Raw genomic sequence first — 17184 nt, forward strand, 5'->3', positions numbered from 1 at the left:
CCTACTGGCCACGGAAGTCGTGAAGAAATGAAATTTATTCGCGGCCTTGGAGCGTGCGAGACATCGAGCACTGCTGTCCTGACTAGCGAGTGGCAATCCGCGAAGTGCAGTGCCGATTTCAGTCCGGGCGCGAGGAAAGCACTATTGCTTTTAGGGTGCTAGCGCTACATCCTCCATTCACTGATTTCGACTGTGCCTGTCTGAATTTCAGGCTCTGAAGCCGTTGCCAACCCCGGTAGCTCATTTGAGATGCAAATCGATCTCCCCGGAACAGTCCCGTTTCATCGATGTCGCCAATAAGTCTGTTTACGTCTCTCTGAAGCCGGTAGAGGTGGAAATCGAACTCACGGGGTCCCTCGGATATATATCGAATCACTCCTAGGTTATGCAAGATGTTTAAAGCCGAACTTTACATCTATGTCGGGTGGTCTTTTACACGACGTGACAGATGTGAATAAAATGAAGGAGAAGAAGAATAGGAAGAAGAAAAAGCCATTCTCACCATTTCGCTGTGCCTGTCTGAAGAAGAACAAGGCAGATAACTCCTCCTTTTTTTTTTTTTTTGATAGACTGTATGCTAATGAGCGTGTGTAACAAGAAACCCAACTGAAAACTAAAGTCCTCGCGCACCTAATTCGCATTTGGACTAACCACGTTAAATCGGCCGTCGTTTTTTCTTTTGTTTGTTTGTTCTGAGGAATCCTCGTCCGTGGACTGGCAGCTGAGCAGTGACGAAGCGATATGCCCAGCAAAACCGAAATGTACAGTCTTGGACAAAAGTCCCGAAGCCAAAGGATTTTTATCTAAGCCTCAAAAACGGAGCCGTCACGCCATCATCAAATGCCAGATGGCATGTTAAACACTAGGAAATTATTTCTTATCACAGAAAAAACTATCTCATAGCATTTCACGGCCCTTTAGTCTTCGGCTTGATTTTGCTGCTGAGATGAAAATCATTTGGCTTCGGGATTTCTGACCAAGGCTGTACAAGCTGAACACTGCATTCGTCCATAGATACGTCTCACGTTAGGCACAGCGAATTCCAGTAATGAAGACAAGCCGGAAATAACGGCGCTCCTTCGTGCACGTATGCGAGTCCTGCCTCCTCACGCGACTCGCTGCCAAGTGTTTTGCGAGCAGCGAGAGCACGTGACTGTACCGGGAAACCGCGGTAGCAACACACCTCATCCAAGCTGCTGGCAGTGGCCCCGTCCGCTGTGCCGGCAGCGGCAAAACCCCCCGAACGCGACACGTCGGCGCTAACCGACCCGGAGACAGCGTCTCTGCTAGACCGTAAAAAGCTTTTCCTCTTCACAGAGGAACCTCCGCGCATTGCACGCTGCACTGGAAATCGGTTTTCTAGCCCCTAAAAAGAAAAAGAAAAAACGATACGATTGGATAAGGCAGATGCCCCACCCCCGTGAGTACATACGTTCTGGCGATGCTCAGAGTTTGGCCCCAGTCGCCCATACGCTGTCCCCTCACGAACTCCCCCCCCCCCCCCCGCCCCCCTTCCCACTTTTTGTTTTCTTTTTTACCCCCTGAGCCTTGAGCTGCTAGGTTTACTTCTGGAAGGAAGAACTGTAAGAGCATCCATTTGTCGCTGTAAAGAAGGAAGCTCGCTAAAAGCATCGCCAAACGGGCAACAGGCAAGACGTTCGCCGCCACAAAAAATTTCGGAACGGCCTTTTCTCGAGTGAAAGAACCGCGCTTTCAGGAGCATATTTTCCTCGTTGTACGCATTTTTTTTTTTTTTCGCGGCTACGCTCGGGAATAACGCGCGGCCCAAAGCCTACCTTCGCACACTTTCGCTATCTGATGCAACTACATATGGTATTGTTCCTCTCCCTAATCATCGCTAGTTCACGCAGCAGAGCCTCGACTAGTCGACTAGACCGCATTTCTTAGTATCGCATGAGGATTCCCCCAGGTGGGCCAGACTCCGGGGCCCGAGCCCCGGCGCCACGCGAGCCTACGTTCCGGCGCGTGGCGCCGCCGTACGGCGTTCCTGCGGAGCGGCGCAGGAATGCGGCCGCCACCTGCCAAAAAGCGCGCTCGCCGCCCCGGTTGTTTTCTTTTTTTTTCTTTTTTTGCGTTTCGCGCGAGCGCTCAGAAAACGACGACGGGCGAGGGAGGACGGGTGGAGGGGGACGTCACCGGATCCGAGGAAGCCACGTGTCGCCCAGGGCCACCAATCGCGGTCACCCGCCGAGCCAGGGCTCTTACCCGCAGTTTCACAACTCGACAAACCTTCTTGCGTCCTTCGTGCACCGGCACTGGAGAGCACGGCTAAGCTGACTCAGTGCTGGCGCACACGCACTCGCGCACGGCGGCCGCGCAACGCTGCACGCGCGACTCCGCACTGTCGCCGCCGCTGCTATTTTTGCGGCGCAACAAAGACGGAGACCCACCCGGGGCCCGAGTCTCGACGCTAGAGTATCACTGGCGTCCGCTAGCCAATTTAGACGGGCGCCTGGGGGTAGCGAAATCAAAGGGTATGCGCAACGATAACAGTAACCAGAGGAACGCTCAATGAGCAGCCAGGGCGGTAGCACTTCGCGCGCACGACCGTTCACCTGACCCTTGCCTTCACGCGTTAAACATAGAGCGCGCATTTCCGTTAGAGCGCAGCGTTTCAACTAATGGCGCATTCCTATGGGCGATCCGGAGCACACTTTCTTGTTCCGGGAACCGAAAAGTGTGCTTCCATGACCACTTGACCAATCCTTTACGGATTCAGGGCTCTGCACTGGATCGCCGATTGGCATAACTCTTGATGTAACTATAAATGCCGCGCAGGTGTTACTTGAACGAGTAAGGCTCGTTGTGAGCGCGACCAAGCGCAAGCGTAGGCTGACATATGCTCAGCTTGGAAACGTGATATATGCTATACAGCCAGTGTGTAACACTACGCAACACTTAACGAAAACACCAGAAACACGTGTGTTTACTTGGCAACGGATAATGCACACAGAAATCATCGCATAGCATTGACGTATCTCACGAGAGTATCTATACTACAGAAGGCTTGGACGGTGCGAATTGTAGAAGCGGACTTACATAAGCCGACACAATCGCAATTCTCTACCAAAAGTAAAAACAAATTTCGGGGGTATGGCTATGCTCAAACGAATTGACCCATGCAGTATGCGCTGACAGCACCACAAGTAAAGCAGTGATTAATCTGATGGTTACATGGTTAGTGTGCACATAACCTTAACTTGAAATTATAGTCAGCACGTTACAAAATAAATAAATAAAACACCCTTTAAAGAAGGCCAGCTTTGGAAAATGCGACGCTAAAGCTCTAAATACAAAGGCATATTTTTATGAGTGAAAGATGACGCTTTTACATCATGGTGCTTATTGCTAGTAAACCAGCATGTAGCCCCATGTCGCATGCTGCAAAAATATATCCAGCAAGCCAAATTCGACAGTGAGCTTAACCCTGCGCACGTTACCGGTGAAAGGCAAGCAAAACGCTCGTTCCCATAGTGCACGAGAGCCGACGGAGTCGCCCACAGGAAGAATTAAAAGCCTAGTTTCTTTTTTTTACTCTTTCTTCGAAGTGCGAAGACAGGAAAGAATCCGTGCGTTTTCAGCAGAGCACCAGCGCAACGTTAGCTTGCTTGCGCGACCGTGAAATCGCACAGCAGCCACCGGCCTGCTCGCCAAACAAAGCTCAGCTGTCGCGAGCAGCTGCGCCGAGATGCTTCCCCTCCAGCTGCATCCATCACCACTGCGGCCACGATGGCGACACACAGCGAATGTCCATTAGGCGCATCGGTTGCTCCCTAATGAACCGCACACACTCGCGCAGACCACGCGCCGCTGCTGCGAATGATCGCGCACCGTGCGCACTACGCGCGTCGTCGTTTGTCGCCGAGAGCAGAGGTGTTGCTGCAGCGTCGCCCGCAAGAGCGCACAGCACACGCAGCCACTGATCCGCGTGCGCCTAATGACTAACATCTCGACATAGGGCAGGGACTTTAGGGCAGCCAAGGAGATCCTCCTCGCTCCAGCCCGCTGACCTGCGAGGAGGCCCCGGTGACGCAACTACCGAGCGCTGGCAACACATAGCGACCGGTGTTGCCACAGGCGACACATAATAGTCGTCCTTCAACGGAGAAGAAGGACTGCGATAGCTCTTTTTTTTTTTTTTTTTTCTGCAGCACCTTTGACAAAGTGTAACATAATGCAAGGAGTGAGCTTCTGCGTTTAGTGAGGGATCTGTAACGTTTCGTTTCGTCTACCTTTTACTTTCTTTCTTGGCCGTGACTTTCAGGCGGCATAAGTGGTAACGGACGGCACCAACGACGGAGGGCGAAAAAAAAAAAAAGGGGGGGGGGGGGTGGAGAGAGAGAACGAAAGAAACGTTACGGAATACAGCCCCAAGGTTCCATCACGAAACCAACGGCACATATGTTATGGTATTCGAATTTGCGCCTCGCGAGGGACTGTCCACCTTCGCGTATCGTACAAAACGACGCCGAAAGAGAGGCGTTCCACCGTGTCATTGTAGGCCCCCAGAAATGCATTTTGCTACCGGTGCACACATGCATGTACGATGCATCATTTCAGAGATGGGCGCTGTGAGATGGGACAACTTCCTACGAAGGTTTGAATAGCTATAGGTTGGTTATCACGGGTTCCAATGCCGAGCTTAAGCAGAGGTGCATGGCTCTAGTGCACATATAGAAAACGAGACCAAGATGCTTCCAACGAAAAGAACAAAAAAGCAAGGTCTATAGTGCATGCTTCTTTCGCCCCCACCCCTCCCACCGCCATCCGTTTTTATGCCCTCTTTTGTCTTATTGCATCAGACTGCGCAGACGCCTCACACCGCTAGCTGTGAGATGTAATCGATCAACTTGAACTGCCGAAAAGGTCGCAACAGTTCCGTCATGGTTCTCGGCTACAAGCAGCTTCTCGAAATCCCTTTTCAAATCTTGTCAATTTTCCACTTCGTATGAGTCATCCAATTCGCATTCCAGAACGTCGTTTGCGCACGGTTGTGTATTGTTCCTTGAGTGCGCAATCCTTTCACGGCGAAGTTTTGTGCGCTTTGATTCAAGGCGTCGTTTGTAGACGCTCATCAGTTTACAGACACTTTAGCAATATCTTCGCCACGACGCCGCAATTGTGCGCCGTTTCATAACAAACTTTCGCAATTCCCTAGCTCACTTACGCCCACAGTCGTTTTTTCTCGTTTCTCGTCCGATCTCGTTCAGTACAACGACGCCGCCGACAAAGGAGACCCGTTTCCCCAGCTACACCGCTCGGCCCCACGCGAGGTGCGGCGAACAGCCAGGCGAATCTAAGCGACCCCGCGGCGAGTACGCGTCGCGCGGGCCGGCCTTAAATGCGCCTCGCCGTGCTCGCACACAATGCCACAGACGCGCGTATACGATATGCGAGCATGTCAGAGCAGACAGACTCACTTGTCCTGGAATCCGTCGAAGTCGTCGCCCTGCTCGTCGATAGTCGACTCGAGATCCAGGTAGCTGCCATAGTCGTTGTCGGCTGCATTGATCTTGTAGAGCTGGAGCGTGCAGTCGTCCAACTGCGACAGGGTGGGAGCAAGAAGGGAAGCGACAGTTAGGAAATGTAGCAGTACTTGCTCAAGGGCTAGCTGGTTCATACTAACCAACGGAACGGCGCAAGGAGACGATCACAGGAAAAGAAGAGGGATAGAAAGGGCGCCTATATACCAACTGAGTTCATTTCAGAAGACGCCACCTTTTTATACGCCAATGTACATGAATGTTGCGACAAAAAGAAACAGAGACATGTTATGTAAAAGCAAATGCACATCGCAGTCAAAACAAGGTGCGGTCGGTGCAGCCAAACAAGGTGAGACCGTCTCCTTGCGCCGTTCCATTGGTTAGTTAGGAAATGGTTCAAAGCACGGAAGCAACGCCCGGGACGCGGTGCGAACAGCGGCTGCATCGGATGATACGAAGTCAGACCGACATCCTCCTTGCAATACCATGTTTATGGCCCCAGAATATGCCCTGCCTCGGTCGCGCCACAGTAAAGGCAGGCGCTGGCAAAACGTACGGTGCTAGTTTATATAGCGGCCGCTCTAGTGTGGACAAAAATTAGACTCAGTCGCTTCTGCACGGTGAACCCAGAGCGCTTCACTTGAATGCAATGGGATGCGCTATTGTTTGACAGGCGAAAATTGCTTGGCAGTTTTCGACTTCCAGTCAACTCTGCCTTTAATGATGGCCTGCATAATGCCTCGTTCACACTTGAGCATTCGGCGGAGCGAGCGAGCGAAATCCGCTGCCGCCGACACGCTCCTTCGTTCACACTTCTGAGCCAGCATATCGCCGCCGTCGCCGCTTCGACTGCGAGGCTCCCGTCAACCCTGACCTGACCGCTCGACTGCAGCTACGTGCGTCACGAAAAGCATCCATATGCTAAGTGTCAAAGGAAAAACACATTATCATTCAATTCTTCACTAAATCATGGCACATTTGACCCACGTAATGTGGCCGCAAGAGCTTCACGTGCTATTTGCAGGCATCGTATCAAAAGGGGCATATTTTCCGCTCATACCAAGGAGAGCGTCGATCTTATTGCAAATGTCATTCTTCCCCTCTCTGATGCGCAGGCCCTGTTCTGAGCCTGCAGTGAACATTTTGGCAGTAACCATCGTGTTATAGTGGCCTCAAGAACAGCTGTGAAGATTCTTATGCATGTAGACCACATTATTTGATTCCAGATTTAGTTGTACGTTAATCGTCAGTGTCAGAGCCGCGCCGATCATCGTCTCTCTCGAAACGCTCGAAACGACGTAACGAAACGTGGAAACTCTCGAAAAAAGATACCGCCGAAAAAAAATGCATAATATAGCTTCACGGCATCGAAAGCATTTCGGTTGTGGCCGTCATAATTATCGTGAGCCGATGGTCGATTGCGAGTACTCTGTTGCCATGTTGGCCCCTGAGGGATGCTAACCGGTCGACGCCGCGGGCCTCGCCGGCTCAACTTCCTCGCCTTCCTATTCTGATGAATTCGGCGGAAAAAAAATCCGGCGGCGAGAATCGGTCCCGGACCGATTTGGCTCTCCGCCGAGATTTCCGGTGGATTCTCTCCCGCGGCGGCGGAATTGGCTCGCTCTCGCCGCCGAATGTTCAAGTGTGAACGAGCCATAATGCTGCAAGGACACCGGTATATGTCGTGAGAACTCCCGACGGCCGCTTACATCATGTAAGTCGAAGTTTATTTGAAGGCGCAATTAGGCATTTACGAGCTGGTTTCAGTGATCCATTGGTATTTTGGTAATTTCGCAGCAAAAAAGAAAAAAAAAGGACAGAGATAATCGAACGAAGTGCACACGACAAACGGGCGACCGCTTCATAAAGACTTAAAGTCGATGACGTGACGTAATAACAAAAGTGCGCCACCGTAACGCAACCCCCCCCCCTCTCCCCCTTTAATAGCCTTCTGCAATTCTTAACAGGTCAGCGCTCATCAACAGTCATGATCTCAGTGGTACAGTGATCATACGCCCGGAAATTTGATCAAATCTTTTGAATGTGTCTCTGTCGCTGGGAAGCAATTTTTGCAGCATCCTTTTGCGCAAGGACCACCATTTTGAGCGATCCTCTTCAAACGTAACGCCGGAGAGACCAGATAAAGCATTATCGAACTTCGACTCACCACCTCACAATAGCTCGCATTAAAACTGTCGCGCCATCGTACCGGAACTGCCCACCCGAAACTGCAGCAAACGACAGCGATGCGCCTAATGACAATTGGGCGGACAAGCCGACGCGTGCATTCAGGTCCCTCCCTGCCTGCTCCGGTAGGCGCGAACGGTCGAGGCCGTGCGACCAGTTGAGCCCCCTTCAGTCAACAGGCGCGCCTGCTTGTGCGCGGCGACGCGCGCAGTGGGCTTCGGCACACAAAAGCCAGCCGCTTATGAATGAGGCAAGCACGCAAGTTGCATGAGGGCCGATCGGAGCCGTTCGCGAGAGGCTGGAGAATTGCGCGGCCATTTTCCGGTCGACTGGGCTAGCGATGTTCGACCGGAACACGACAGAATGGAAAGGGGGGGAACAAAGAACGTAAGCGCCGTCGGCGAGGCGCGCTGTGCTTGTCTCGGGCTAGCAGTTCCGAATGAAGTGGTCAAAAACACGGCGCGCGCGCCCCCGAGAGCGAATCGACAGCTTGCCGCCGCGCACCGCGACGCTGTTTCACAAACTCCGGCTGAAGGAAGGCATGTCTCGCTTGGGCACCGATGTTCAACGACCTTCTTGAGACGCGTAAGTCGCCGCCGAACCTGACCCAGGGTCATGGGAAAGCAGATTGACGAAAGCTTGACTGCAGCGCTCACCGTAATGCCGCGGCGCAAACTTGCGCTGCGAAACAAAGCCTCCTGCGCACCGAGACATGCGAGAGCGCAATCCCCATAGAAGCTCCGCTTTCGACACCTCTCGCCGGCTTTGTCGCACATGAGCGAACAGCGGAGACTCAAAACCAGCAGTGGCTGCGCAACTGATGTGGCACATGCGACGCAAGCCAGCCTGGTGACATCCATCGCGATCCTTACTCTTGACAAGCTTTCAAAACTATTGTTTTGTTGACTCTCCGCACTCTGCATGACGGTCTCCTATAGAATTAGCAGGAGATCTTTTCGTGCACATACGATGACCAACTGCCATTTAGCCATCACAGACACCCATCCAAAAAGCACCGCATCGCGCACCGATGACTCCAGTGAACAAAAGTGAAGAGCCACGATCGTGATTTCGGACTGTCACTGCTGCTAGGAGTGACCGAACTTCTCGCACATGGCAATCCGTTCCCGTGTTACCAGCGGCTCCGGCGTGACAGGGAAACTACTGGAACCTAGCGATATATGCCAATACAACCATGTAGAAACATCGCATTTAGCCAACGATCAACTCAATAGCCAACTGGAAGCTCTGCATAGGGCTGCGAGAAGCGAATTTCTAGAACTGCTGCACTTTCTACAGCAAATTTGCGCATTTTCAAAGACTCTAAACATGGCTTTCGTCGCGATCGACTCCTCCCGAGTTGTGTGTGTTTCGCGAAGCGAACTTCTAAGCATCGTTACAAACGAACAAACTGTCGTAAGGTTCTCTCGCAACTGAAGTACGGCACGAGAAGTCGGGTTTGCTATACAGTTCGCAGTTGATAGGATATATTCATATTCGCACCAGCGGTTCTAACAGGCCACTGAAACGCCGTGGTCCCGTATCCAGTACCGCAGACACGTATGCCTAATGCACTGGTATGAGAGAAAGGGGGGATCGCGGGCCACTGCGCAAACGTTGCCGCAACACGCGGGAACAGTACTGGCTGCAGGGCTGGAAGCAGGCTCGAGCATTTTGGAGCTGCTCAGGGAGCAGTTGTAATGGCATTTTGGAGCAGCTTTGCAGCAATCGAACAAGAGTTTTGCAGCGTAGTTTGGATGGTACGATAACCACCAGGGACCCAACGGAAGAGAAGTGAGAGACCCACATGTCAAGCACCAGCGTGGATTACCAGCGCGCAGTCGCGTCGACCGGACAAGGGATATGGCTAGGGTCCACGGCTCTCTGGACGAGGCTGCCCACCTGGGGCGAATATCACGCCTGGCATTATTAAGAGCTTGTTCACTCTTTCCATTCCTGACATACAAATAAATCCCTTCTTTTATTCCTTTTTATGCAACGTTCACTGCTTTCGCCGACTATGCACGCACCTCTGACAAGGCAAGGCAAACGGCCAAAACATGTAATGATGTTTAAAACAACACGTGCTGACCAATCAACCAATCGGAACAGACCTGCAGCAGCGGAACGCTTGCTTATGCACCTCATGAACGAACAACAAGCTCTTGCCTATTTTGACTTGATATAGATTCAAACGCATTTCGATGCGCTCAAGCAGCGCCACTAGTTTGGGTGTTCAAATCAATGGGAACATTTCCGCTATCTTGAGTATGTTCTTTGACCTTACGTCTGTGATAATAAATTCCCGAGCACAGGCCAGCAGATCCGCCGCGGTGGCGCAGTGGTTAGGACGCTCGAATGCCGTGCCCGAGGATGCGGGTTCGAATCCCGGACCACTGTTCGATGGAGGCGAATACCAAGGTGCCTGTGTGCTATACACTGAGTGCATGTTAAAGAACCCCAGGTTGTTTAAAGTTCCGTAGCCCTCCACTACGGCGTCTCTTATAGACTTTGTAGCTTTGGGACATTACAAACCCCATAGACCAAACCAAACCACTGGCCAGTAGTGCCTTCAGGGAGGATAGATGACACTGAAGGGTAGCCTTTCCCGCCTTCAGCTTCTTTACTTCATTGCCTCCTACCAGTAGCGCGTCGTGTTTTTGCTTAAGCAATACTGGGGTTCCAATTTTAACAAGTTGGCGATAGGAGGCCCTGTGTGGTCTTCGAACAGCTTTGGCAAGTTTTCTAGTAATTGGCACTTTTGGCACCCTATAAGCGCTTCAAGCATGCTTTTGCCTGACATCCAGTCGGAAAAAAACTACAGAAATTTTTCTGTTGTTACCACAAAATTTCTGTGCAGTTTTTGACGGGAAACCTGTTGTGACAACAGAAAATTCTGTAGTAACATCAGAAATTTCTGTAATTACAACAGAAAAGTGCTACAGAACTACAGACAACAGAAATATACTACAGAAAAACTACAGAACTACAGAGACAGAACTACAAGACAAAACTACAGAATATTTTGTCGCATTTTTGACACCGTTCTGTAATTTTTTTCGACTGGGATAGGCCTGGCACGTTTGTCATTGATAAAGAGGTTCAATGGTGAAGTGCATGTTTGTTTCTAAAGCAAAAAAGCATTAGAAGAACTTGTGCATGTTTTACAGCCGAACGAGTTTCCTAACGGTTCCTACCGCGCTAAGTTTGAAGTTTGAAGTTTATTTTCATTTCAAGAAGAAATGAGGGACCCGAGACAAAAAGCGAACGTTAATTCACTTGACGGCGCTCGGGCCCCAATACATGGCAACAGCGAGGGGTTAGTAATTACAATATCGGTGCATCCAAAATTCAGATTGTGGTAGCTAACGTGGTAGCTAGCGCAGTCTGCGTCCCTTGCTGCTCTCGCTTCTCTCTCCACCGGCGATTCAAAAGCCTGGGTGCATATTGAATTTTTTTCACAATCGCTCGTGGGTCATATTAAGTTAACGTACGAAAAATTTTTAAATTATGCTTCACACTTCCCTAGCTAGTGAACATTTTGTTTGCAGTGAGCCCAGTGCAAGAAGTGTTATACTTCTGCCACCGATGCACTGCTATCATTCCTGCGTTTAGCTAAATTTGATAGCAAAACACCGCGGCAACCAGTTTGGAGCAGGGAAAGCAGTTTGGAGCAGAATGGAGCAGCTCTTCCACCCCTGCAGACTGGCACAAAACTATTTTATCAGCGTGGGAGTAACAGCACATCGGGAACGAAAACAAAAGAGGCAACCACAAAGCAGTTCCACAGCCAGGAAAGGTCCCGCGGCGGGTTCGCGGGGGCCACCAGTGCTTTCGCAGCTTGTCTGCACCCGCGTAAGAAAGATCTGCAAACAGCGCCCCGAAGACACACGATGACGCCCGAAGAGATCGGGCGCAGTGATTTCTCGGAACGCACGAATTTAAAGGAGGTGCACGACGGGCAACATCTTTCAGAGTCGCTGTTCCCAGCTTATTTCCCGCGGCAGATGCCACGGAAGCGGAACGAAGCTGCGGAGGAGGATGGGGGCGAGGCACTCTTCCAGGCTGACCGAGCGAGAGGGATCCGCACGGCATCCGGAGATGAATCGGAAGCGCCCCTATCGGGATCCGGTTTGACGCGTCGCCACCGCGGCTCCCGGTCGCCACGACGGTCGGGCCGCCCCGGGGCAGGCATGTGCCAGCGACACACTGCAAGACGCTCGCGCCCAACAGGCTGCTCGACGAGACGCCAGCGGTGGTCGCAACAGAGTGCGAGCGAAGTGGCGAAGTCGACACCTCCGCGTCATCCTGTTACTTTCCTCCGCGACCGGCAATACGTTGGACACGCTGCGCACTCATTTTGGCGTGAGCGGAACAGAACAGGCGTTGAAAATTGGGCAAACAACTTTCACCGCTTGGGCCAGATTTCGGAAGCGCGCACGACAGCGACGCTGGCCTGTCTGCCGCGCCTCTTCGTTGGCGGCGAACATGCGTAGACAGCGTGACGCGGGTCACACAGCCGACACAGCTGGTCACAGCTGTTTCCGGCGGCCGTCCAAGCGGGGCATAAAATTTGTCGGAGAAGCGGCGCGCGCGCATTTCGCCAGCACTCCGCGGGTCGGCCGAGTGGCCGGCGCTGCTTTTGAAGCAGAACGTGGAAGCGGGTCCAAACCAGCACGAGAAGCGACAAAAGGGGAGCGACCGGAGAACCGGCTTCGGCAGCGCACTGGCGGCGATAGGAAGCCGGCCGGCTGCTGGATCCTTTCTACCCCGCAGGCGTCGCTTGACAGGCCAGACCGCTCGCAGGAGACGCCGGCAACAAGTGGGCGACCTTGGCCTTGCGCGCCACCGGCCGCAGCAGCAGCGGCGGCCATAAACTGTGCTCGGCCCTCGAGATACGCGGCGCCCTCCTCCCGACCCGAGAACCCGCGGGCATGCGGGCTCCACCAGAGGCGTCCCTCGTTCCCAGCGGCCACGCTAACGGTATCCAGGATGCGGTATCCCTGCAGCACTGCGGGATGGCAATGTTGAACCCCCGCAAGGGGATTCCAGGCCACAGGTGGCCGCGAGGGTCGCGAACCTGTCGGGCGCTTTTTATGTGTTTTTTTTTTTTTTTCAAGCCCAAAACTAGCAGACCCGCATATTCGCTAACACTATTCTCACAATTCAGGACTAGACTCGGTCGATATTAGCCGATTACAAGGGAACGCGTTTGGCAAACTTCAGCACTGGACCGAAGTGAATAGTGCTAAGAATACTACGGCGTTGCCACGGAAAGATGCGGCGCATCGCTAGCAGAAACCTCGCCGGGCCGTCACCTCTCCCCTGCAGACTGCCGCCTCCCTGATGCAGTCAAATCCTTGAGATCACCCCTATACTTGCCAGCGCAAAGGCCCCGGTGACAGTGCAAGGTCACAAGAGGGGACTAATGTAAGCCCGAACTTTGTCATAAACGTAGAAAATGACTTTCCATTCGCCAGCTAAAAAAAAAAAAAAAGAAAAGAAAAGTAATAACGCGCAATAGAATGTATCTAGTATAAATTGTACAGCGCCTTCCGGACGTAAGAAAGCCTCAGGCAGGGCGCCAAACATGACGCTCATTGAGCCAAGCCCTACTCGCTGTCTGGCTTCCATTAAAGCCAGGGATCAAACAAAAGGCGGCTGAAAGACAGGCTCATACCCTGCGAAGCAGGAGGAAGATGAAAAACGTAGCGAAGTATTGCGGCGCGCCCGGCCACAAAGAAGAGAAGTTACGGAACGCGTTTGAGGAAAACGTGATGACCAGAGAGTGCTTTGCCGGCGCCGCTGTATACATGGATGATAGAGAGAACTCATCTCGCAATGGGAGCCACACATCGGCGGAAATGCCCATTACAACGTGCAACACACTCCTGGCGACGGGGCAGTGATGAGCCTTCAAGTGATATATGAACTTAAAAAGCGAGCACGAAACACTAGAGTAACACGTTTGCATGAACTTCGACGCCAGAGCGCTTTTACTGTCAGTGCCTTGCTACGCTTTTATCAAGCTGTTTCCTACTGCAGCAGGTCCAAAACTCTTGTCCGTAGATGACTACGCCACACCGACGTCGGCTAAGGGAAACACGCGCCGCCTGCAGTCGAGGCTGCAGACCGGGGCTAGAGTCGAGCCGAATCGACACCACGGGCGATTCGGCTTTCGACACCGGCATCGTACACGCGCGACGAATGCGCCGGTGTTTACGGCCGCCGCGCGCCGTTCATCAGGCGTCCTGCACTCAGGCGCGAAGGGAATGCGCACGTGCAACGGTGGCAAACAACGCCCCACGCCGGGAAGGCCGTCGTGCCCTGCGTGCATGGCATACGCGCACTTGGCAGCGGCCACGAACAGCGCGCCGCTATACTTGTCCGAGCACGCCCCGCGAGCGGCAGCGCCGACCGCTAGGCTCTGGACGGCCAGTGCACGACGCGTTCTTGTCTGGCCAGCCTCAAACGTTGCACCCACAACCGCGCCCGAGCAGCGCACTCCATTGTGTGCGAGACGATTCTAATCCCGAACGACGGCTCGATACACGGCGCCAGACACAAGAAGTGATAGATAAAGCCAAGCATGTCTCGTCTAACTTTGTGCAACTACGTCTGTCTGGTCTTCCCGCGCACTACCTTTCCAGGACGACCAGCCGCCTGGCTCGGTGCGACACCGCAGCCGAGTTCCGCGTTGGATCGACACGGATGCGCTGGCAAACTATTCGAGCGTGGCTGGTCAAGGGGTCACGAGTGGAATGGGGGGAAGCGCCAACCAGATTAAACGGAGCTAGTTTCGGCCCCTGCGCGGAGCAATTGTCTACGTTCACAGAAAGCGCCACACTATTGCGTCAGTTGAGCGCCGTATGACACAGCGGTGCTGTTGGCTTTGTGCCCTCCTTTGAATGGGGTTAACAGGAAACCTCGCCAGCGGCCCCTTACAAAACAGTGCTTTCTTGCAATCTTCTTTCGTCGGTCAACGTCGACACACTAAGCGCAAGACATCCATGATGAGTCAGACGCTTCGTATACGATGTCTCCGCTGCTACCATTCTTTACGTGGGCGGCCTCTTGGCTCGGTCGACTTTTCGGCTTGAAGCGCTCATTACTCGCTGCGCGCTATTTGCGACACCCCCAGTGCCGACTACATACAGAACACGCGTTCACTCATTCCGCTCGCAAAGGCCCACGACAGCGAAACGCAGAAACAACTGTGCGTTGGCATGTCAGTGCTCATTAAAGGCCACAGCGGAGGAACCAATTATTCTGGGATTTCCCACAACCCTCACAAAGCCAAATGATTGAGCGCAGCGTCAAAACGAGAAGCCCATGTCTATCGCACCCCCCCCCCCCTCCCCGCCCCCCTCTTCCTTTTTCCAGACTTTTCGTATTTTGTTTTGTGCTTTGCATGAAGCAGAGGGTTCTCGCAGATAGATGCTGTCAGCTGCATAAGCAGTTGCGAGCACAGGCCGTTCGTACGGAGGGGTAGAGTGGGGGGAGGGGAGGTCACAGCCTGTCTGTCGCCATGCCACAGTAATAATAATAATAATATCAGGGCCTGCAGTTCAGTATAGCGGGGCAAAAACTGTACAACGCTACACAAGGCTGTATACCAACCTTGCGTTTTTACAGCGTTCCCTACAGTTCGAAGGAGGCATCGTCCCTTAGCCTTACACTTCCTCCCGCACCCCTTTTTATTTTTCCTTGCGTCCTTATGAATAACCGCAATAGCCCTCTGCACATGTACAATTTGTCGGGGCCGCGCGTAAGCTCACTGGTGGAATCTAATCTGCTATGAAGGACGCCGTCGCGGAGGGATGTGGAAATTTCGACCGTCTGGTGTTCTTTAACGCGCACTGACATCGCACAGTACACGAGTGCTTTGCTTTACGCTTCCATGGAAAAGCGGCTGTCGCGGCCGGAATCGAACTCGCGGCCTCGGGTCAGCACTATTGCCCTAAACTCTGAGCGACCACGGCGAGGTGTCTGCAAGAAGGGGCAATTTGTATTTCTGTTTAGATAGACGGCAAGTGGGCACTGGTAACCGCGAGACGACGTTTTTGCATTACGGGAGATCAACACTTCACGCAAAATGCTGCGTAGGGCAGACCGTAAAAAAAAAAAAAAAAACCGTCGCGATGAGCCTAGTTCTCTCCTCCAATAGTAACAGCAGAAAGTTAAGCATCGTTTGAAACCACATGGTGAAAGGGCTCACATGTATGAGCGCCGACGGAGCTCGCAAGGTGGCTTATTTTCAGGCGGTGCGGCACTCCAACACGCTTGCGCATACAGTGCGGCCAGAAAGTGCGCTCTTTTTTTTCTCTGATTTGTGCTCGTGTTGCCATCAATCTGCAAATGTTATATTGTTTGTTAGTTCTGTATATCGCGTTTTTTTTTTCTTATTTTCCTCGAACTGTTAAGATGTGATTACACTATGCAATGTTTTGACAATGTTTTGAACACTTCTCTCTTCCCCCCCCCCCCCCCCCTATGTAATGCCCACTTGGGCCTTTAGGGTAAATAAATGAAATGAAATTAAATACGAATAAACAGTGAAAACGCGGTATCGAGGCAACCTCAATCTGCACAGCTATTTTGTTCTAGAAAAAAAAAAAGTCGATTCGACGGTCAAACATTCCCTTCTCAAAGACGCTTGCAGGTTCAACATATCCTGTCAATGAATAATGCGAGATTCAAATGAACCTTCAAAGCCGGCACTGCTCACGGACAGCGCTGAAATTGCCTTAGTTTATAAAACAGTAAAGCCGAATAAGTAACATGTACAATGCGAACGAACGTGAGGTGCCCAACATGCGACTGACATGTATGTACATACGCGCAACCACAAGTATGGCTAGACAAGTGCCAGTGAGTGGGGCCAAAGCAGCATTCTCGAAAGGACGCCCACACTCCCTCAAGCACGACAGTCGTATAGCAGCTGCACATCGTATCTCTTCGGCGACCGAACGCTTAGCTCTTCAATTGTGAATAGCAAACCTTTACGACGTGCTCCCTCCGCCTGCAAAAACACAAGCCCATGTGGCATTCAGACAGCGAGTCGCGCACTCTGCGCCTATTGTAGTTTGAGGCTTAAAAGTGACTTCTCCTTTTTGCACACTATTACGTGTACCTCGGCAATGGGACCTTGTTTCCAAGTGTCCAGGCAGAAGAGGAAAGAATCAAAGAAGAGATAAACTAACGGACGATGTGTTCGGAACAACGCTGAGCAACAACGAACGGGAAAGCCGGATAGTATCTGCATTCCATCTAATGCTCCCCAGACTGTTGCTGATACGCACCCTTGCACGACAAAGGAATACACGAGGCTCGATGAAACGCGACCCTGAAAGGTGGCTCTATCAGCTCGAGCAACGACGCCCGCCGGCTACGGAGAGGAGGGGTTGCCTCCGTGGGATCCCGGAGGCGAGACGCAGACTCGTTCCGGCAACACTTGCGGCCGCCAGACGGGCAACGCTTGCAGTGCGCGTAC

At 52.4% G+C, this 17184-nt stretch overlaps 1 protein-coding gene across 2 annotated transcripts in view; it reads right to left on the reverse strand.

Moving 5' to 3' along the window:
• Fhos (Formin homology 2 domain containing) overlaps positions 1 to 17184 on the reverse strand; it is a 152707-nt gene that overhangs the window by 105904 nt on the left and 29619 nt on the right. For both annotated transcript variants that reach the window (XM_084589062.1, XM_084589060.1), the window contains exon 2: positions 5442 to 5563. In XM_084589062.1, coding sequence (XP_084445188.1) covers positions 5442 to 5563 — 122 coding nt within the window. The remainder of the gene's footprint in view (positions 1 to 5441; positions 5564 to 17184) is intronic.

This window comes from Amblyomma maculatum, chromosome 1 (assembly GCF_055883805.1).
Source record: "Amblyomma maculatum isolate TAMU_Amacu chromosome 1, ASM5588380v1, whole genome shotgun sequence".
Lineage (NCBI taxonomy): Eukaryota > Metazoa > Arthropoda > Arachnida > Ixodida > Ixodidae > Amblyomma > Amblyomma maculatum.